This window comes from Colletotrichum orchidophilum, assembly GCF_001831195.1.
Source record: "Colletotrichum orchidophilum strain IMI 309357 chromosome Unknown Scaffold_40.1, whole genome shotgun sequence".
Lineage (NCBI taxonomy): Eukaryota > Fungi > Ascomycota > Sordariomycetes > Glomerellales > Glomerellaceae > Colletotrichum > Colletotrichum orchidophilum.
Genome location: NW_019172996.1, coordinates 139,920 through 161,427, shown reverse-complemented (window position 1 = coordinate 161,427; position 21,508 = coordinate 139,920). Strand labels below are relative to the sequence as shown.

General features: G+C 50.6%; 6 protein-coding genes across 6 annotated transcripts; 3 read left to right on the top strand and 3 right to left on the bottom strand.

Moving 5' to 3' along the window:
• Positions 1-231: 231 nt before the first annotated feature.
• Positions 232-1,220, top strand: CORC01_05695 (uncharacterized protein; the record flags this gene model as incomplete). Its single annotated transcript, XM_022617337.1, has 2 exons — positions 232-474; positions 528-1,220. The coding sequence occupies 2 exons, from the start codon at positions 232-234 to the stop codon at positions 1,218-1,220; spliced, it is 936 nt and encodes a 311-aa protein (XP_022476154.1).
• Positions 1,221-6,652: 5,432 nt separating this feature from the next.
• Positions 6,653-8,997, top strand: CORC01_05694 (uncharacterized protein; the record flags this gene model as incomplete). The annotated part of the gene is made up of 4 exons (XM_022617336.1): positions 6,653-7,177; positions 7,233-7,664; positions 7,726-8,308; positions 8,363-8,997. 4 exons carry the CDS (start codon positions 6,653-6,655, stop codon positions 8,995-8,997), a joined length of 2,175 nt encoding a protein of 724 aa, XP_022476153.1.
• Positions 8,998-9,197: 200 nt separating this feature from the next.
• CORC01_05693 (uncharacterized protein) lies at positions 9,198-9,440 on the top strand (the record flags this gene model as incomplete). Its single annotated transcript, XM_022617335.1, has 1 exon — positions 9,198-9,440. One exon carries the CDS (start codon positions 9,198-9,200, stop codon positions 9,438-9,440), a length of 243 nt encoding a protein of 80 aa, XP_022476152.1.
• Positions 9,441-10,255: 815 nt separating this feature from the next.
• CORC01_05692 (uncharacterized protein) lies at positions 10,256-10,871 on the bottom strand (the record flags this gene model as incomplete). The annotated part of the gene is made up of 2 exons (XM_022617334.1): positions 10,256-10,623; positions 10,682-10,871. The coding sequence occupies 2 exons, from the start codon at positions 10,869-10,871 to the stop codon at positions 10,256-10,258; spliced, it is 558 nt and encodes a 185-aa protein (XP_022476151.1).
• Positions 10,872-14,734: 3,863 nt separating this feature from the next.
• CORC01_05691 (uncharacterized protein) lies at positions 14,735-15,410 on the bottom strand (the record flags this gene model as incomplete). The annotated part of the gene is made up of 2 exons (XM_022617333.1): positions 14,735-14,887; positions 14,955-15,410. The coding sequence occupies 2 exons, from the start codon at positions 15,408-15,410 to the stop codon at positions 14,735-14,737; spliced, it is 609 nt and encodes a 202-aa protein (XP_022476150.1).
• A 3,356-nt stretch (positions 15,411-18,766) lies between these two features.
• Positions 18,767-21,046, bottom strand: CORC01_05690 (uncharacterized protein; the record flags this gene model as incomplete). Its single annotated transcript, XM_022617332.1, has 4 exons — positions 18,767-19,956; positions 20,008-20,061; positions 20,122-20,322; positions 20,392-21,046. 4 exons carry the CDS (start codon positions 21,044-21,046, stop codon positions 18,767-18,769), a joined length of 2,100 nt encoding a protein of 699 aa, XP_022476149.1.
• Positions 21,047-21,508: the final 462 nt, after the last annotated feature.

Genomic DNA, 21,508 nt, shown 5'->3' with positions numbered 1-21,508 from the left:
TGAGATCGACGTCTTCAGTCGGGGATTCTGAGACATTCATTCAGACCGCGGCCCGTCGCGCCAGGCAACGTGACCCCATCCCCGGCGCGTCTCGCATGCTCGCAGCACAACAAAATTGGGCTGTGGTCTCTGCAGTCATCATGGCAGGAGCGTGAGATCACAGCTTCTGAGTGATTTTAACGCATTCTTTTTTTTTTTTGCCTTGTCGTTTGGCGTGCATCGCGTTTCGTCATGTCTTTCAACGTACTCGCAGGAGGCGCCATCATCGACGAGAAGCACGATCTCCAGCCCACGTTCGACCATCTCACCAGTGCGTCTCTTCTCAAAGGATTTCCGGTGGCCGCGAAGGTAGAGCGATGGTGCTACCAACACAGATCGCGGGATGACATAGAACCAACGTTGGGGGTGATTTACTTCGACACAGGGAACGACGCGAAAGAGTACCTGCAGATCAAAGCCGAGGTGGCTGCCAAGGTAAGAATGGTACTGTGCCGTCAAATGGAATAGATCGATTAATCTGAATATAGGCTGGTATTCGCTATATATCACACAGACTCCCACCTGACGCATCAGTCGATGAGACACTCGACAAGATTGCCGAATTGAACGAAGATGAAAACACCCACGCTATCCTGGTTCAGCGACCTTTACCGAACCACCTCGAGGAACACGAGATAATGGACAGCATCCACATCATAAAGCATATCGAGGAATTCGCAAAGGGATATGCGACCAACATTGCAGTGGATGCGCTAAGGCGGCTGCTCGACGCCTACCACAAAGCCTGGATGCTCGATCTGACTATTGTCCTTCTGGGAGGGACGAACATCATCACGCCAGGTTTCAAGGCCGACTTGAAGCGCCACCTCCCACACGTCGACATCCTGGAGATGCTGGGTGATGGAATGTCCGAGATCAACCCCCAGCGCCATACAGTTGTCATGACAGAACTCAATAAGGGGGGCATCATCAAACCGAGCATGATAGGGCCGGGTGTTAAGCTGATTGTTGACCTGGGATTCGACGTGATTACCAAGATGGGCGATCTGTATCCTGGCGTGCACGACATCAGAGACCTTGTAGTTGTGCCTACGCCAGGAGGGGTGTTACCCGTGATTATCTGGCTCATGATGGAACGCACAATCAAGGCGAAGGCATGCCTGAAATCATCTCGGAGCTGCTGTCTTCTAGGTGCGCAGTCTGGATGCACAGTTTCTTGAACTGGACATGATGACGGCTCACACTCAAGTATAAGAGACGGTTCATAGCGATTCAATCACTAATTTTGAACATCCAGGCCTCAGTCGCACGGACAGAAAATCCGGGACGTCGAAAGGTTCTATACCTCTTTAACCTCACTGACGCCGATATCAATTCCTTTCTTTAAAGCATTCCCGTGAATCAACCCCAAATATTGCCTGGTATTTGTCGTTCTGATCGTACACGCCTCTCCTTGATTTTCGCCGAAAAGCTTACTCATAGCTTCGATCCAACCTCTTTAGTTTCTAGGACGAAGAAGTAGACTCACACAACAAAAATCACACAAAAGGCTAACGAGTCAGCATCCCATTTGAGCAATGAGAAGTAATAGTATGAGGAGCACTGGGCTTAGTAAAAAAGAAGTTGAAAGTGCCAAACGTGAAAGCCCTCAGCATTCAAGGTGTGATGAGAGCAACGATAAACTTTGTGATGTCAGCAAGGCACTTTAGATGTAAAATCAGAAAAGTCTTGCGAGGGCTGACATTGCTCAACCAACTGGTTTGGATTGCGAGCCCAACAGCATGTGATCGCAGGCCGGGTGGGAAGATCTCTGAAGGCACAATCCAGTTGACGCAGCCGATGCTGAAGGCAAGATTGGCAATGTATGCTCACACACAGAATGCAGCAGCCCAATCAGCCGACTTATTACTTGCCCAATTGTTGACATCATTGGAACGTTTATCGACGCGATTTGAGTGATTGAAACAATTAGAGATGACGTTTGCAAGGAGGATAGTCCAGGGATGGGACAGAACGTGAACAATTGGACCGTTGACCCCCGCGCCAACCATGGCTCCAAGTGTGAGTACTCCCGCCATCTACACCTCATAAGATCGCATTAAACCTCGGGGAATCTTCGCAAGGACACTTATATGCTGATAAAGTTGTTCATCACCAGGACGCCGTTAATTAAACCTTGATCGTAGCTAGGGTACTTTCAATAAGTTGCTTGCTTTTCTACTCGCGGTAGTCAAAGGGGGACGTTACCCAAATAACACAAGGATGATGCTTGCGAATTAAGCAAGAAATAAGATGCGAGATTCATATTTGAGGCCCTTGTAGGCTGGAAATGCTGTTCAGTGCCCATTATTACTGTGACCATGTTGTGACTCGAACCGGCTGCACCATAGGCAACCTCCATCTTGTTGATGATAATAATCAAGGATTATGAGTCGATTGCAGTTAATCATGAAGCAAGGAATCGAAGCCAAGACCCTAAGAAAAAGGTATCTGGGACGGTCCATGCAGTTGATCACTCTTCCGATGGGAAGAGAAGGGAACATGGCGATACATAAAGAAGACGCATCATCGGAGAATTTTCTCCAGACGATACACGTTGTACTCTCTGGGGTCCGGAAAATTACCGGGGAAACTGGGGAAAGTGGATGATACCACGGTGCCGCAAGCCTAGAATTTTGCTGTCGGCACGCCTTGCTCTGACAGTGGAGGCGACGCGGATGCCTTCATCAGATGAATCTAACTCGTAGTTCATCGGCTATGTCCTTGCCGACATGCTTTCGCCATAAACATCGGACGGAATCCTTCGACCAGCGTCCGGAAAAAACCGACTTCACTCCGCTTCGCTCAAGTAGCCTGGCCGCCGTGTCATTGTAAGACCACCGGTCCGTCTTCGGACGTCCCGATGGAGGCCGTGACTTTTCGGACCTCTTTGGCTTCTTAGCCGCGTAAATACGAGCCACATAGTCGCTCGGTGAAATACATAGGCCAATAGAATAGCCATCACTTGGTTTACGACTTCGTCTCTGAGGCAACGACTGTGCTGTCAAGATCACCACAAAACGTGGCATTTGGTGAGTAGAGTATGGGCATTTTTGCAAACATTTACATCAGGCTTTGCGAAGATATTATGCTAACTCAAACGAACCGCTGAGGCCACCACTACTGAGGGCCATGAAAAGACTAGAAGAGTCCGGGGAATACGTAAGCTTTTGTGCCTTAAAGCTTTAAGGAATTCCCTGAGGGCCCCCCGTCTTTCACTATAGGCTTTCTCAAGGTATGTGAGGTTCCTCCACATGCTTCGGCCAAGGTAGTTGGTTGAGAATACCCTCATGCCGGCTTCATAGTCAGGATATTGCGTCGACTCATATTTGAAGAGTTCCCATTGAAAATCAACAATCAAGAGTCAGACGTTCAATATTTCAAGTCCTGGGAAATTCAAACTTTCCTTCAGTGCTAATATTGCATTGATGATGGACAACACTTCATTCATGGGAAATGATGTTAGGTTCACTTACCCTCAACGAAATGCCCCAAAACCTTTGCTCAGGTCCAGCGGCAAAAAAGCTGGAATGGTCACAGCGAAGCCAGAAGTCTGGTGTCGTCAAATTCCAAGTTTAACTCGGCTGATGAACTTACCCCAAAGGCCGCTCAGCCTGACTTACGATGCAGAAGCTGACACCGAGTCTACTTTGCCCACTGGAATCAGACCAAAGTATCAAAAAGCTGACATGATGAAGGGGTCACGACAAAGCACCAAATCGACACTCTTTTTCTTTTTCAGACGCCAGACTCTGCCGTTTACTTCGCAGCAAATATCATGAAAGATCTAAGGATTACACCTCATATGAAGCCTGAGAGTGGTCCTCGTTTTCATGGACCCATTTTGTTTCCAATTCAGGCCAAAAGAATGATCATTAGGGTACATGCATGCTTTCTACCGTCCCTCAAGCTCAAATTGGCCCATTTCAAAGTCAAGGCCTTCAAAAAACGAAGGCACCTAGTCGCACAGACCAGACCAGATTGATCCCAGCATCAAACTTTCAGGGTCAAGTGTGAGGCCATCGTTTGCTCTACTATGTGTTATGTATGAATGTCAATGCATCAACTCGAATTCCCGACCGTCAAAGCCTTGCGCTCTGCCTCTGTTTTAACACACTATTACATATGTATGTAGCCACCAGACAACTTCACAACCCTCGGCATCAACAATGGAATGCGTTCAGACATGAGAGGCAGTGTTGCAATGCGCATTGACCTTTTTTTATCAAGCACGATTTTACCAAAAAGAAATATTCATCTATTTTGGATGAATCGTTCCTCACCAAGATGCCGACTGAGCCGCATGGCATGGGCCACTGGTTTTCTCCTATCCAATTTCATGCTCTTTCGGGGCTAGCCATCTGACGGAAAGCCACAATATTGTCGCCCCTGTCGATGTCAACGCCGCTATTCCTCATTGCGTTATTTCTCAGGCGTTGTGGCCTGACATTGTAAGCCACAGAAATCCAGGCCGCCAATTCTAAACGGCGGAGGACGGGAATGTTGCCGACTTCGGCACTCAATCCATGGTTCGCGCGTTCGGAAGATACAGCAAAACCTGTGGAGATCAGAAAACAAAAGAGTAATATACGGTGATGATAGAAAGGCCCATACGGGTGCTCGGGAGGTGGTCAAAGAGATACTCGAGTTGTAAAAGCTCTGCTTCAACGTGAGTGCACCTCTACTTCAAAGCCTTCTCCTTCCATAGAAACGCCCAAAAGCCGCTCGGGAGACCGTAATATGCGATTTCAAGATGGCTTTTGCTAAAACGGATGTAACGGAAGCGACCGCGCGGCCTCCCGATGAGGGCGACACTCATAGAGCCAGGAACATTTGGGTCCAGGACTATCTAGGCATAAGTGTCTGGCCGGGCTGCCACTAATTAAGCTAGTACCTGGCATGGACTCATAATCTGTGCAATCAGCTTCAAGATCGGCAAAATTTCTTCCGTCCTCGCTTGCGCGGCAGTCTAGTGTATGGTAGACTGGCGCCACGATCAGCGCTCACCTTACCGCTTCTGGTGCTCATGATAACTTCACTTCAATTTTTTTTTTTGCTTTCTGATTCTCCTATCACGGATTGCTTGGTGAATGCAGCCATCATGCTGCGGTATGAGTTTTGCTTCATCATGGAGACAGACAGACCTCCAGCAAATACCTCAGTCAACGTATCGTGGGTCACAACATGGGCAAGGCTTGAAGCGTGTTGGTGCCGCAAATATGACCACGATGAGGCATTATGGAAGACCGAGGGCAAAAGTGCTACCCTAGCAACGCCTTGGAAACATAATATGAGGTATTCTTAGCCATTCCCGCTTCCACGCGACTAACCTTTGACTGGAACAATCAACGCTTTGGCTTGTGGCTCATCGCGTGGTGTATCCGACTCTGAAGTGCACCTGATCAATCTATCTGAGTGTCACTCCTGAGGGAAAGCACTGATGAAGCTTGACACCTACGAATTCTCAATTGCGCATGTCCGAGGGGCAAGACAGTCTTAGTCCGGAGCATCTTATGTTGTGCGATCTTTTGTTCCAATCTTCAGAGTTCTCCCTGGCATCCACATGTGTGGACCACATCGATAATTAGTTTCCCATCTTTTTGGGTTTCTAAGGAATTGAGCTTATTTTGGCCTTAGCTACTCAATAGATTGATCGGCGACATGCAATAGAGGTAAAGCGCATTCTCGTCGTCCGTTCTGTCGGTAACTAACATGTCAAAGGCATGGCGTCTACTCGCTTAGCGCCTTATGATGGAGAAAAGTCAGGGACGTCCCTCAGGTCTCCTCGTCTGCCCAAGCAACTTCATAGGCCAACGACCGATCTCTCACCACTTTGTTGGACTATTGATCGTCAGCCGCCCGTTACCCCCTGCTTTCAACCCCTGCATATCCGAGTCCAGCCCTTACGCAAACTGGGGTTCTCCACCAGGCACGAGGGGGCTGAGCTACCTAAAATCTTCTGTTTTGGGTCCGTGGACTCTCAGCTCCAACTCCCGTGGGCGAGCTGAATTGCTCAATCTGGCAACGGGCAAGGCGGCTGCACGTTGAATCCACGTGGCTCTACCATCGACTGTAGCCAGGAGTACTAGGGACTCAAGCCTAATCCAGCTCGCTGTGCGGCCATAAGGGTCCAGAATCTGTTACCAACAGTCTGGAAAGGATGTCTAGCAAGGGGGTCAGGGACTCTCAGAGCGAGTAGCACACGGCCACCTTTCCCAATACCATGGTCCAGCTCCGTGGTTCAGCTCCGGACCTAGTCCTCCACCGCTTCTTGCCAGCCGCGTGATGTGGAAATGAGATTTCAGCATCAACACTACTTACTGTATGCATCGTGAACATGATGCGAGTCGTGAGGAGAGCCGAGCACTATTGTTGTCGCCGTAAGTGCGATATGAAGCGCAAAAGCAAAAAGATATTGGCTAGACTATGAGGCTAGAGGCATCGTGGATTGAGTACATAAGGACCTCGAATATCCACCATTGTCAACGAAATACCTCAACAGCCAACACAAGCCTCTTCACTCCTTTTCATTCGGTTCAACCCTTGGGCTCCGATACTTAACAGTTCTTGCCTTTAGTCGACCGATCCTGTCTGACAATCAACAACAATAACAATGCGGTCTGCTCCTCTCATCAGCGCCTTTGTCGCGCTCGCCAAGGCCCAAGACCTTGTCTGGCAGGTCATCGACGATGCTCCCGAGCCGCCCCAGACCACAGTCCCCATTGGTGCTACACCGACCATCGTGCCCTACGATGCAAACGCGGCTGCCGCCAGTGTCGTTGCCGAGGTCAATGCCAGCCCTCTCCCCCAGGAGACTGCGCCTGTCAAGTCGGAGAAGAAGCGTCTCGTCGAGCGCGCCGCTTGCGACCCGCAGCCCTCCGGATCCGGCCCCGTCCCGAGCCCCGACACCCCGGCCGCCTTCTTGAGCTCCGCAGACCTTGCGTCGGCTGCCAACAACGCTGCTACCCCCTCTGGTTACTTCAACACCTTCACGAACCTTCAGGGCTCCAGCAGTGCTTATGGCTACATGGGTTACACCACCCTCAGCAGCTACGACACTCAGGCCTGCGCTTCCAACTGTGACGCCATCAACGGCTGCGTTGCTTTCAACATCTACTTTGAGCGCGATCCCACTGTCGTAAGCATCTTACTCCTTCCGTCAATACTTGTGGACATATTCTGACCTCACACAGGAACCCGCCGATGCCTGCCCCAACCCCCCTAGCACCAATGTTATCAAGTGTGTGTTCTGGGGTGGCCCCGTCTACGAGAACACCGCCAACAACCTTGGCCAGTGGCGCAACCAGTTCGAGGTTGTCATTGCCGGATCCAACGGCTACGTTGCCCAGCGCGCCGATCCCCAGCCCGGTTTCAATTCCGCTGTCTACTTGGGAGATAACTCTATCAACGCTCCCCTCGACTGCGCCGGTTACGACACTTTCTTGGGTTCCAAGATCTTCACCGACGGACCTTTCGATCCCTCGCTTTGCGCAGCTGCCTGTACTGCTCAGTCTCAGTACAATCTTGCTCACCCTCCTTCGAACGCCCCCGCCCAGACTTGCCAGTTCTTCAACACCTTCTTTGTCCTGAAGAACGGAGTTCCTGAGGGACAGTACTGCTCTTTGGTACGTTCTATCACTCGTCTAATCTTATTGTGTCATTGAGGCGATCTCTAATAATACACAGTACTCCGAGTCTTGGGACACCAGCTACGCTACCAACAACGGCCAATGGCGTGGCAATGATCACTACACTATCTCCTACAGTTTTTCCTACACCAACGCAACCGACGCCGGAAAGCCCAGAATTCCTTGCGCCGTCGCCAGTGCCAGTTCCGCCATCGTCACCTCCAGCCTTCAGCCTTACTGCTCTTCTCTTCTCGGCTACACGACCCCGGTCGTCACCGCGACCGAGACTGACTTCTCCACTGTCCCTGCCACCACTGTCATCACGACCGTCACTCCTTTGACTACCTCATACAGCACCACCACTCAGCTGGTTGCTGTTACCAAGCAGCTGAAGCGTGACCTGCCTCCTCGTCCCACTACCACTTGCCTTCACGATGATCCCACTCCCCTTGATCACTCCGTCAAGGTCAGACGTGGTCTTTGGGCACGCGATGAGCCTCTTGTCAACGGCACCAAGGATGATGATGGCAACTTCCTTGATGTCGTTGCCCTGCCTGATGTGGCGCCTTCCACAAACGCCACCAGCTCTAGCAGAAAAGCTCGCCGCGATGGTACTCCTGCTGGTCTGGCCGGTTTCTCTGGTACGTATTATTACCCTCCCCATTGAAAGACATGATGCTGACTGCTCGACTCAGGCGATGTCATCTCTTCCGCTTGCTCCCTGCTCGCCACTCCCGTCACCACGACCATAACCGCCTCCGCCACCACTATCCAGACTATCGTGACCGGCGCGGCTTCGAGCACCACCACGGCAGCCACCAGCACCGTCATCGTCGTCCAGACCGTGACTTCGACCACCACCATCAACGTCGCCGCCAGCGCCCCTACCGGCACCATCGGCTACCTCAGCCTCAACCCCATCGTGAACCCCAACTCCCAGTGGGCCCTGTCCGACGATGCCACCCACATGACCGACAACTGGTACAGACAGGGTAGCCGTGAGACCTTCATCGTGGCCGCGGACGGCAGCCTCTACTCTGTCACCCACAACGCCTATTACTACATCTCAACCTCGTCCTCGTACAGCTTGCTCTACTGGTCCAACGACAATACCAAGGCTATGAAGATCTTCTCCTATACCACTCTCCCCGACGGGACCTCCCAGGTCTTCATGAACGCCAATGGCCAGGCCTACCAGTTCTGTATCCGCCCCGCGAACAAGGTCAGCGATGGCAACACGGGCTCTGGTCAGCACATTTATGCCTTCACTGGTGCGACTTCGCCTCTGAGCTACTGCACTACCATCGATTTGATCATTATCCCTGCCTAAGGGACCTGACCATGTGGAAGTTTCAAAAGTAGAAAGGTGGCGCGGCGTTCCAGAGACAGGGGTGAACTCTTCATTTTTCCTAGCCTCTTTGCTTTAGACTTAATATACCAGGCAATAATATTAATATGAAAATCATTTCATAATTCTTTGTTTCGCTTTACTATGTTTTCAATGCGACTACATGGTCTTCGTCTTGCTGCATGCTGGCCGTCATGATGCCCAACACCCTCGCCTTGAAGCAGTGCACCATCATGCTGGCCAGTCCAGCAGCAATAAATGAAGACAGTGGTGGCGGCGGCAAGTGTAGCGAGCCGCCGGGTGAGTCGCCGGACGAAGTCACTCCTCACAGCTACGAGTGGTATGAGCGTTCGTTGTCGCCAGACTTGAAGTCCGGCCCCGAGAACGACGGGATGGCCATAGTGTCAACCCACTCACTTAGGTAAGCCAGCTCCCACAGCGGCTTGAGGAGGATGGTCGACCGACGAGCGTTGCCTTGTCGACTTTTGGGAAGAAGCTCCGGTTCCGATCTGCTTGGAGAAATCGAGTCTGTGAAACATTTCGGGCATGCACAAACATACCAACAAGACAGACTCGCATGAGAGCACTCAGTCTCTACATCACGCATCTGCTTGAAGGACTTGGTGCGAAAGAGCAGATGGGCAAACCTATGCCTGGAGATGCTCGATCGCATCCATAGCCAGTTCCAGTTTCTACCGCAGTTTGACCTGATTTGGACCAAGCTTATTTCCAATCCTCACTTTCTCAGCTGGCAGACTAAGCTGAAGCGAGACCGACGGAATCCATAGTTATCGCGCCGGCGTACAACTTTGCTCATCTGCAGAGTGAAAACCACTCTGCCTTCGACGCCAAAAGTCAATCGGTTTTCAATGACGATAACACGGATCCGAGTATGCGAATGCCAATTAATGCGTTTCCTCTAGTTTTCATGGGGAATATGCTCCTCGTCATGCTGCTTTGGGATTGGACCGCTTCATGCTGAACTCGTTGTTGAAATGAGGGTGGTTGACGAACTTCGGGTGACATCGGTTTTGGGTTATACCGACACTGCGATGCCGAAGACGCAGTTGTACATCAGGTAGCAATAAGGCTGACCATATGTCACTGTCATGAAACATGATAAGAAATGTGCTCAGAAATGACGCAGCGTTCACATGATGACCGCTGATCTACGTGCTCAAACGCTCTCAAAAGACCTCCCATTTCTCTCTATATATAACTAGGCGACCATTGTAATTGTTCAAGCCATTACAAAGTCTACGCAGCTCTCGTACGTCTGCTTCGCCGCGGTTCCAACCCAGAACCATTGCAACACACACTGGCCAGCCTTGGCGCATGTACCCGCGGCGAGGTTGGAGGGCATAGTGACGGGGAAGGCGGTGTTGTTCTCGGGCAGTTGCGCAAGTTTTTCGTCGGCGTAGGTGTCAAAGACAATGAGAGGCTGTCCAATGACCTTGTTTTTCGCCGTGTCGACGATGGAAACATTCATGGGGCCCTCGTGGGGGATCGGAATCTCGGCCTTCATGTTGACGACCTGACCGGCCTTGAAGGTCTGGACGTTGGCCTTATTGTCCTCAAACTTGGCTCCTCGGCAAAGGTCAAGTTGGCCTGTGGAAGTATTGTTAATAAGTTATTCATCCACTTGATAATATGGAGACGGCCTTACATGTTGCAGGAGGGCTGGTGAAATCTTCCAGAGGAATGGTGGGATCAGCTGTCACAGCCTTGACGTTTGCCTGTCCGCACGCTGCAGCCATTGCTGCACCGACACCACGGGGAGGAGGCGAGACGATGTTGCCATGGGCAGAGACCAAAGCGGCGAGCAGCGCCGTGGCAGCAATGATTGAACCGCGCATCTTGAAGTGATTACTTGGGATGTTATTTTACGAGCCTGTGAGAGCGGGAGAGAAGGCGGAGATGTATTCCGGCAAGTTGTAAAGAAAGGACAGTGTTTGAAAAAAGCAGGATTGTAAGAAACGAGTGACCAGCACGATGATGTGAGTGATGAGACAAAGTGAGCAGAGACCGGATGATGCAGCATCAGGGTTATATGTGCGGTCTTGCGACTACAAATACCACAACTCGGTCTCAGCTCGACGACGATGTGATCCTTGTTGCTGACATACAGAGGTGTCAAGGTTCCGACGCCGATGGCCCGGCGATCAAAGCTTTCGAGCATGCCTCCCACCACCCTTACGCTTGCGGAGGCTAACCGTTGGCCGGAAACACGACGACTAATGATGGGACCCTATTCATCTCTCTCCATGTCCCCCACAACCAACTGCAGGTTGCTTTCCCCCAAAAAACACACAAACCGAGGGTGATCCCTGGAGCGAAACATGCGTTTTTTTTGAGGCTCTTCAGGCACGGAAGCAAGAAAAGCTTGGTGGGATCCACGCGGGTGAAACGTCGCAAGTTCTTGAGCCGTTCTGCTTCCGGTGCGGACGGTTGTGGACGTGGTCACAGCTCGCAAAACCTGCGACAAACCCTGTATGGGAGGTTGAGCGTTCGTGCAGCGAGAAAGCAAAATGGCCAGAGGGAATAAGACGTTAACTCCCTCGTAGAGACGCGAGAACCGGCGCTTTGTGTAGGGTTCACGCGAATGCGATAAGGGAATTTGGATTTTTCACGAGTCATCAGGTCATCACAACTGAAGCGTCACCAAGCACGCTAGTTGCAATGCCAAGCTGTCAGTTTGGATGTTGGAACTGTGAAAGATCGAGATGGTGATTGAGACTAAACCGGCGCTCCGGAACACCCCCAGAGTCTTATGTCTCCGGCCATGAGTGGAGACTAAATATCTCCGGCTCGGCGGCCGGGGTTTTCATCTTGGGCGCGCTACGGAGCAAAACTCCTTGCCAACCGGCCCTGGATCTCAACTAACGTCAAGTTGTTGACAGCCTCCCCGTAAGAGATCTTCGAGTCATATGGCTATCTTAAGAAGATTGCCAGCCAGGAACGTGACGTCGTGAGGAGGCGAACACCTACCTACCAAACTACAGCTCCCACTGCACCAACTCCTGTGCCTCACAGTCGACAGACCGGATAAATTCTAACGAGGGGAGGAAGTAAGTACTTCCAGGCCCGCTGACAAGACCGGCCTCCCTTGAGCATTAGCAAAAGCCAAAAAGAAACATGACTAGGGCACCAGAGAGCCCCCCCTCCCCCATCAATTTTTTTTTTTTTTCCGCATTGAAACTCAACCATCCCCTCGCAACTCATTTAGGCTCGAAAGATCTCGAGTTTAAAAGCATAATAAGTGGACTTTGCCCGCAAGTGTCACCCACTTCAAAGCACGGCGCATAAGCTACGGCGTGTGAGCTACGGCGTGTAAGCTACTATTGCGGATCTTTTTGGAGGGGAGTACGGGCGGAGGGGAAGTGGTGCTGTTCCCCGGCGACTTCCCGCAGAAAAAAGAGAAGAGAGGCGAGGGGGCTTGATTATCGATTGGAAATAAGGCAACTTCGTACCATTCCATCCGATGGAATCGAAGGTTTCCTTCCCGCCCGCAACTGTCCGAGCTGTCTTTTAGGAACACAGCACTTGGCATCCTGAGTGGACGGTAAGTATCGGATCCGGCGAAGGTCGTTGACCCTGAATAATGATCGCACTGATTCCTCGGCCCCGCTCGCCTACGCAGGATGCTATCCTATTGACACTGAGGGTGCGGCGTCGAGTCATGAGAGGTGGGAATCATCTGGACAGTGTCTGATCGTGCCTGTTGATGGCAGCTCACGGAAGTGCGAATTTTGCTGAGCCAGTTGCATTTCAAGGCCAGAAAGAAGGTTTTCAAAAGAAAGTTGAAAGATTAAATAGCTGTTTCACGTAATAACGCCTGGGTTTCAATAGTCCACGATGAAGACCTTGGCAATGCATGATATGGATGTAAGAATGCTGCTCGCAAACTCCTGGGAACGGCACGTTGAGCAGACTGACACCAACGAACGCTTCGTAAGTAGTAACGTAACGAAAAGCCTAATGAAAAGAATCATAATATTTAGAATCTCCATGAAGGTCCTCGCTAGGTTCGAGATTCGCCATGCTGGTTGCACGGTATAAGCAGCAAAGGTGCGAATTCACAGACTAGAGGTGATTTGCCAATACATGGAATTGTGCACTCTAACCCACCGCAAAATCCGCTTTGAATGCAGTACAGTCAAGAGAACTTTAAACAAAATGGATTTTCCAGATCGCGGCATTATCGCAATGCACTTTGCTACCCTGATCCAAAAGGATTGTTGCCTGGACCTTGTACCCCACGCGGTCACAACCCGGGACTACTTTTCGAAATTCATCAGTCTATGCTTTTGAAACTTGTCACAATCCATCCAATAAGTTTAAAAGTTTTAACTTGCAGTAAGAAACCTAGTGCGTTGCTGTCCAAAGTAAAGTAATCATTCAATCTCTCAATGTGACAACTTCAAAAGTGAAATAAGTCATTCCGTGCCCAGTGAGGGGTCTGTTACCCGAGCCTTCAAATTTCTCGTAAATCTTGCCTTCTGTCATGTTAAGAACTTGAAAATCTCGATTGGAAATGTTGACAGCTACATTCAAGTCATGAGGTTACTGCTCGCTGGGCAGCTAGCCCCATCTAGGCGGTCGAGAGAAAATGCCGGGTCGACTTGAGGGCGAAGCTGGAGTGCAAAGGTAGAATCAGATACATTGATGAGATGTCCGGATCTCCCACTGAGCCCTAATCTAATGGGTAGCTTGAGGACGGCCTCTCTTACCTTGAAGAACAAACTCGTGTGTTGTCATGGTTAAAGTCAAACCTCAACCATAGACGGAGTATATTTTTAACAGAAGCCAATGAGGTTGGACTCAATCCCTCAAATCGCGGAATCGGGACCGAAGCAAGGCGTCACTTCATCATTTGGCGGGTTTGGGGAAGAATCCCCTACGGGTGTTCAGACTTTAATTGAGTAAGTCAGTCACTTATACACGATTGTAGCGAATGTTATTCCAGGGCAGCGGCTACGCTCATCATACCTCGGGTCACCCACAGCGATGTTGTAAAATCTAGCACCTGCTGAGCTGGCCTTGTGAAAAACCGCAGGATTCCATAAATCAGTTGACAAGTCATGTGTGTTGCGTAAAAGGATTTGCTCTTTGTATATATCCTCGCCGAACGTTTGAAAAATCCATGTGTTCTCCATCTCAGCACCGCCTTCGACAACAGATCAGTGTTTGTTTCTAGAATCTCTCCGTGCATTTAATCAAAGGTCCACACTCTAAAGGCTGACAACAGAGCAACTCACTGAGTTCGTAGTCAAGGTCCTTATCAGAAGGTCATCATAACTAATTGGCGTCGTTGGCGCCATGCAAGAGACTCATCATTTCAGTAGTCCCTCACCAGGCACGACGACACGTAACAGACTGAACTCCGAGGAACTACACGGTCCGGCAGGAGGCCGGTAACTACAGCCGAGAGTACAGGCCATAGAGGCTCCAAGGCAGCCATCAAATTAGTAACTGTACTCACCAGTGGGATGTAATCACTCATCGGCACCACAATAGACTTGGATAATCTAAACTCACAGCATGTCAATGAATAGAGTGACTGAACAAGATCGCGGCAAGTTACTGAACTGGCTTAATTCACACGGTGTATTGGGCATCCCCCATATACATCTCTCGTTCTCTCTCCAGGTCAACCTTGGTCTGTTTAGTGGCGTGTTACGTGTTCCCATGCCCTTAGCCCTGTTCAGCTGTGAATTGCTTAGCAGCCCTTGAGAGCATCCTTCCTGTTCTGCTCGTTCTGCTTGATGCCTCCCTTGAAATCTCCCTCCAGAGTGGTAATGGTGTCAAGGTCACTTTTGTCACCCTTGAGACCCGCTACCAGCTTCTTCTCATCACCCTGCGCTTTTTCGACCTGTAAAACTTGGTTAGCCTCGCGTCTTTACAATCTACGTCTGGAGAGAGGTCGTATGACGACGAACCTTTGCCAAACCATCACGCGCAGCGCTGTTCTTGAGCATAATGCTCTGGTTTTCCACGCGTTGCTTGATGCCACTGTCGACAGTTGCGGCAAGCTTGGTCTTTGCAGCAGCAAAGCCAGACGTGTCGCTGCCAGTTAGGGTCTTCTTCAACGCGCTGAGGTCCTTTAGCTCCTGGTTCTGGATGTCAATGTTCTTTTTTATGCCACTGGCCAACTTCTTGGCAGCATCGCATTCCTCCTTGGTGGGCTTATCGTTTCCATTGTTCTTCGTAGCCTTGGACTTGTTTTTGTCGCCTTTGTTGTTGTTGTTCTTGGATTTCGTAGCCTTGTCGCCGTCCTTGTTGTTCTTGTCGGTGGTGTCTCGCGCGGCAACGGCATCAACCGGCGCCGGCGCAGGCAGAGCAATGACGAAGGTGAAGAAGAGGAAGAGAGAGAGGATGAGCTGAGTGTAACGCATCTTGAGTGCTGTTTGATGGTTCAAGTGGATGGTTTAAGCGATAGACGTGGAGTAGAGAATGTAAGTGGTGAAGAGCCTTTAGTAGTGGGACTTGATGAACTGAAATGGATTTGAGTTGGCGAGTAGAAGTATGTGGTTGTGGTGCTTCTTTGATTCAAATATATAGTCGCATCTTCCGAGTGAATACGGACACGGCCACTTACATCTGCTTTCTTTCCATCGCGTCGTCATCTCAAACGATTAGGCGAACATACTTCGTCCGAGGAGGCCGAAGACCCTAGCCGCCGCACGATGGAAAGCAAGTCAGTTGCAGCGCGTCGCGGTGCTTTCAGGGATCGCTTCGCTCTCGGGTGAAGCTGCAATTCCAAAGGGGGTGACCACAACGGCCCACCCCGCGCGCGCATCGCCGGCTCCGTCCCATGTCTGAACTAAGAAAGACAAGCTTCGGGGTGGATCCCAACGAGAAGAAGGTTTACCCGCAAGTGTTTTGGGCTGATCTTGTCGGCCACTCGCTAACTTGGACCGCCCCGCGTCGCGTTTCACCATTGCTCGCCCCGGGGCTGCTCAGCACCACGAATCCTCTGCAGTACGGACTACAGTGAGTACCCAACGCGCCAGACACCACGCACCAGCGGCACCACACACCCAGCCAGAAGAGTTCCCATCGTGCGAGCTTCGTTGGTGTCCTGTCCTCGTAACTTACGTCTGGCTTTAGGATCACGGGCAACCGACAGATGCGTTGATGATCTGCAGGTGTCGGAAGCTTACCACCACAAGCGCCAGTCATATTTCTAGGCGACAATCAGTTTTTGCGGTCAATCGTCACACGCAGTCGTGTTCCCTCGGTCTGGGCCTCGCTTCTCCGTTCTAACTTCAGTACATTCTTCACTGTGGTGTCAGGTCTACTTCATCTTTTGCCGAATTATAGGTGCCTTCAGACCATCTGCTACAGGTCCGATCTCTTTGCACGATGTGTAGCCACTCGCCCTCTTTTTTGCGTCGATGACTCGCCGGGCTGGCAAAGGGCTGGCGCGTCGTAGTCCGATATGTCCGCCTGCCATGCGATCAGGTTTCAATAGGCATCTATAGACAATCTGCCCATCGCTTCAGCAACCGGACGCGACTTGGACGCATTGTGCTTGGTGGCTTGGTAACAGCAGTAAAGACGCCAAGACCTGTCGGCCTCGTCATCTAGTAATTGTATCGCGTGGACTTGCTCCAGTCGAACAGGAACGGGCACAGAGAAACAGGAATCAAGATTCTTAGATCGATACAGCAATTCGATAAAGTAATAGCTTAAAGACTGTAAAATTAAGCTGAAGTTATTACGCTTCGTCCCCATCGGTACGGTAGCCGCGAGCGGCGTCTGTTTGTCAGAAAGGCACCTGAAATGAACCACACACACACACATGGTGACCTCACTTTCCAGAGTCGATCCAGAGTCAATCCAGAGACAGAACGTGCGTGCAGGAGAGAATACCACAGGACTAGAATCAATCTAGCCCAACGACGAAATCAACGTTTGCCGAGTCTCAGGTTCGCCGATGGGCTGATCTCATAACTGGGACGGACCTTGCATGTGCTGAGGAGCAAGGCGAAAGTTGTCTCTTTCGTTATCCGTAGCATGGAACACGAGGTCTGGAAAGACGCCGCCCGCGGTCTCCTCCGCCGGCCTCCGTCTTTCTCTTTTTTTTCTTTTTCTTTTTTGGTCTTTTTTACCCGCCCTGCCGTTGATCCCCCGCTACCGCTAGCTGGAGGGAAGACAGGGGAGAATTTAAGCTTCTAGTGACATGATTCGAGAACGGCACTACCGCCGTAGCGAGGTCTCAAAGTCGCTTGCAACTCTCGACTAGTGCGAAGACCGCTAAGCCTCCCCTTCATTGCCGTTTTAGCCATGTTGGAGAATTAAGGCTCCGGGACGCTCATTCCACATCATATTGTAATGAAGGGGCAGCAAGGGGGAACTGTATAACCTATCCCACATTGAGTCACCGAATTCACTGGCAACATGAACCGTCCAAAGACTGTGTGCTCTCGGACAATTATCCGCAGGATCGTCGTCGTCCCCACATGCAGCAATCCCGCTAACAATGGGCCTCGCCAAGCAGTCGCCAATGTTGCACCCGTCAAGGTCGTTCGTCGATCCCGTTTCTAGGCGGTCATCGCCATAACGCCTCACATATTATATTGCGTAGCTCTCGCATTACTCGACTGAAGTGCTTCATCAACGGCTTAGCTGCCTCATTGAATGTCCGTTAACACGGGTGGCCAACATGGGCCTGAATGCAGCAAGGTCGAAGTTCTTTTTTTTTACCATACCTTGTCCGTCTCAACCCCGCGTTTAAGCTTGAAGGCATACCCGGCACTAGTCGATGCTTATCGGCGAGGTTCCTGCAGTGCAATAAAGAAGCTGTCCTTGTCTCCGGAGACGGGTAGCAGACCACATGTCAACGGTCTCGTAAAGTTACCATGCTTGCACAGCCTGCTTTCCGCATCTGTCATTTTGTAAGGTGCTGAATGCGGTGAGGGCAGTGGGTGCATCGACGCGGGGAGAATCGAGTCGAAGCTTACTCGTAGATCAAACCAAACCTTCTTATTTGTCAGGCAACCCACTCCTTTCGGGGTGACGCGTGGTCGGAAATCTGGCAAGCTGGATGTCTCAACCCATTTGAGTCGGGGCATCCCAGTCATTGGCCAGCCGCACCAACTCACCGGCCATGCTGTGCTCGATGAGGTAAATTTCCGGACATCTTCTTTGGTGTAAGCCAGCCGATTTCTGACCAAAAGGTGACTGGTGTTCATGTCTCGTATTCCAAACTCCTCTCGGGAAAGGTGACCAGTCACATGATCATGAGAGACAGTGTGCCTTATTACTGTGCGCAGTCAAGGATCTACGACGCCGAACGGCTCCCCTTTCTGTTCCTCTAAGTTTTGAAAAATTCCTAATGACTGGTCTGCTCAATGTAATACGGAAATTCAAAGATTTGCAATCTTATGCCGGCCCCTGCTCATCAATTGTGGTGTTTCCGAGTCTCGTCGCGGATCTTTTGGTTCCTGTTTCTACACTAGACAATACCTAAAAGCGTTGAAATCTTCTTTTGTCACGCTCACTCAAGCTTTTGGGTGAGACGAAGAAATACGATGCCATTATGAAAAAATCGGCGCAATGCAAGAGCGGACAGGGAGCTGTTTCGCATCAAATCTTGGACCCCTTCTTTGCGTGAGACTATAATTAGAGTAATAGAGGCAGAACCAAATGGAGGAGAACTCCTCACGGAGCCTCTGACTGTGCATCAATTCGATAAAGTTTCTCACTTGTTTCTTTTCACGATAGCATCTTCCCATTGCTTCAATTCCTAAGGCGCAAAATCTGACAAGTCTTCTCCGCTAGCTTGTGTTTCCTTGGGCAACTCTGTGTGCGTCTCGAATATGTCGAATGAGCTATCAGAGTCATCGGCAATTTCCTTTGTCGTCGACCTCAGCATTGTCTCAGTGTCATCGAGTTGTACAATTTCTGACCGATTGCTTCCAGAAGCCGGCCCGGACCAAGAGTACCTCGGAGCGCCAGCCCTTCCCGCAGTCCCTTTGCGTTTACCAAAGATGTCGAAATCGGAGCTTGAGTCGCTTATGGTGCCGTCCCCATCTCCGCCCGAGTCAGAAGGGGCAAAGTCGCTGGCCATATCAGTCGGTGCTTTGTTCATCATTAAACCTGGAGAATGAAGGGTGGGTGATTTTCTTTTCTGCAATTTCGATCGGGTTTTGCGCCTTCGTGCCGCCGCGGCTGGTACGCGTATGAGAAGGTTGTGTTCATAGGTAACTTCGAGTCCATCAAGGCTGGGGAATAAGTGCTGGTATCCTGCGTTTGGTCGAACTGACGTCAGGGCCACTTTGACGACTTTCTCATTAAGAAGCTCGGTCGAGATGTTGCTGAGGCGCCCCAACAAAGACTCGAAGTCCCCTTTCTCATCCCCAATCATATTGACATGGTCGACACCCTCGATAACGATGTAAATGATCGAAGAGGGGAGGACGCGCAGGCATTCCACAAAGATCCTCCACGAGAGATCCAAGTCCGTCTTGGCGGCGACGAAGATCTCGGCATTGAAGAGCTCCGGGTCGCCATGCGAAGTCACTGCCGGGAACTTCTGGAGCATGCTGAACAGGAGGCTCTGTACGAGAGCGCGTGGCTTCGGTGCGTCGTCGACTCTACCGCGACGCAGACTCCCAAAATATGACAGCGTGTCGTAGCTGCTCTCCGTGGCCGCCCGCACAATCTTGAGAGATAGGTCTGTCGTCCAACTAGGGCGGCGAGGAATTCCATACCCGTCCACCCACAAAAGGCCAGAGACTTTGCTGCTTAGCCATGTCTGAAACGACGGAAGGCGAAGGACGTTGACGCTCTCAGACAGCTCAGACATCGGCAGCATATCCATTTCAAGGTCAATTTGGTGGAGATCGCAGTCCAGTGGAAGTAGGTCTTGAAAGAAGTCTTCGCATATTTCAAGCCTGGGCGGTTTGAGTAGCGTCTGGTCGAGACTTTGAGATGCTAAATACAATGTTAGAACTCTTAGCGACGAATTCTGATTTCCACACTAACCATCAATTGCCTGAACTCTTCTTTTCCGACTGATGTCATCCCTACGAATGATTTCTTTATTGAATACGTAAGCATTGCATAACCTCTCGAACAGATTCTCAAGCTTTGTTTTACCTTCTAGCACGCCAATAATGCGCCCATGATCTTCTTTTACTTCGACCATATCCCTCTGCAGACTACACTGTCTCTCGAACTGATATATCATGAACTGGACCTCGGCCTCTAGCCTCAAAATGGCATAATTCTCGTCAATGGTCTTGAGAATGGGACCAAGTCTGGTGTCAAAAGGTGTGACTATCGTTTTCAAGGTTTTTACTGGTAATGGGAGAGTTATGTCGTCAGCAGGTTTGAACAGATGGTGTTTTCAGTACGAAGTTCCCATACCCAAGCAGTTGCTACGCAGATACCGCACACAGAATCCCAGGAAATCTGCGATGGAAGCGTAAATTGCCGATGCAGCACCCGTCATCCTCTCGAATGAATAGAATGACAGGAGAAGGCTCACCAGCTCAAGTTTGCTGCCTATACGACCAAGATTGGCGACGATGCCCTCTTTGACCTTTTGATACTCAATTGGAATCATCAGCAATAATTTCATTGTTCCCCAAGCGAGGCTGACCCATTCGGGGTGATGCTGTGCCAATGCGTCCATTACTGCTGCATAGTGAAGAGTAGATTTGCAAAATTGTTGTAAACCAGCCTGGATGTTGCTGCCAAGGCTCCTGTTCTCCTCTTTGACATTAAAAGCCTCCTGCAAGGCATTCGCCTGAAGCAGAACATCCTTGAGTTCGCAGCCGTGCTTGGCCACAATGTCGCGTTTCTGTTGAGAGGCCGCGGCATTGTATTCGGTTACCGCTACTTCCAGTTGCTCGAACTTGTCTATAAGGAATGGGCTCTTTGCCAAGTCAAGCGCCCAGGCAGGTCGGTTTACGTCGGCGGGATTGGCTGGGCTACAAGATGATGACGTTGCCGTATCTAACCTTGTCTCTTCAGCAGTTTGGAGAGTTTTCAAAGACTCTATTAGCTCTACTTCCTCCATGGATTGGAATTCCCGGGTCTTGGTCTTCTCAAGAAGATGACTTAGTTTTCCATCACGAAGCCGGGGTTTTGTGGGTCTTTTTGGAGCTGGATGGCCCAGCCTGATCAATCGTTTCAGCGGGCTGCCCCGGTCTAGGGGCTCGCCGACATTCGATAACGTGTCGTTCATGACGTGATCAATATTTCTGCCTGTGCCGGTGCTTCACGAAGTTCTTTCAGGGAAATCGCTTCCAGGAATGCTCTTTTTGTGTGAAGATCAAGGAGAGAATGGCCGACATATGGGTGGCTTTTTCAATGACTTCATGTTCTCGGAGAGAGGTGATCGTCTGAGGCAATGTGCCATCTGTCAAAGATGGTGTATGGCCTCATAGCCTGCATGACTGCCCAGCTTCCCGTCACTGACGTGGCAACTTGGAATCAGCCTAAATATGCAAGAATTCGACTGCCCTGGCCTACAAAATCA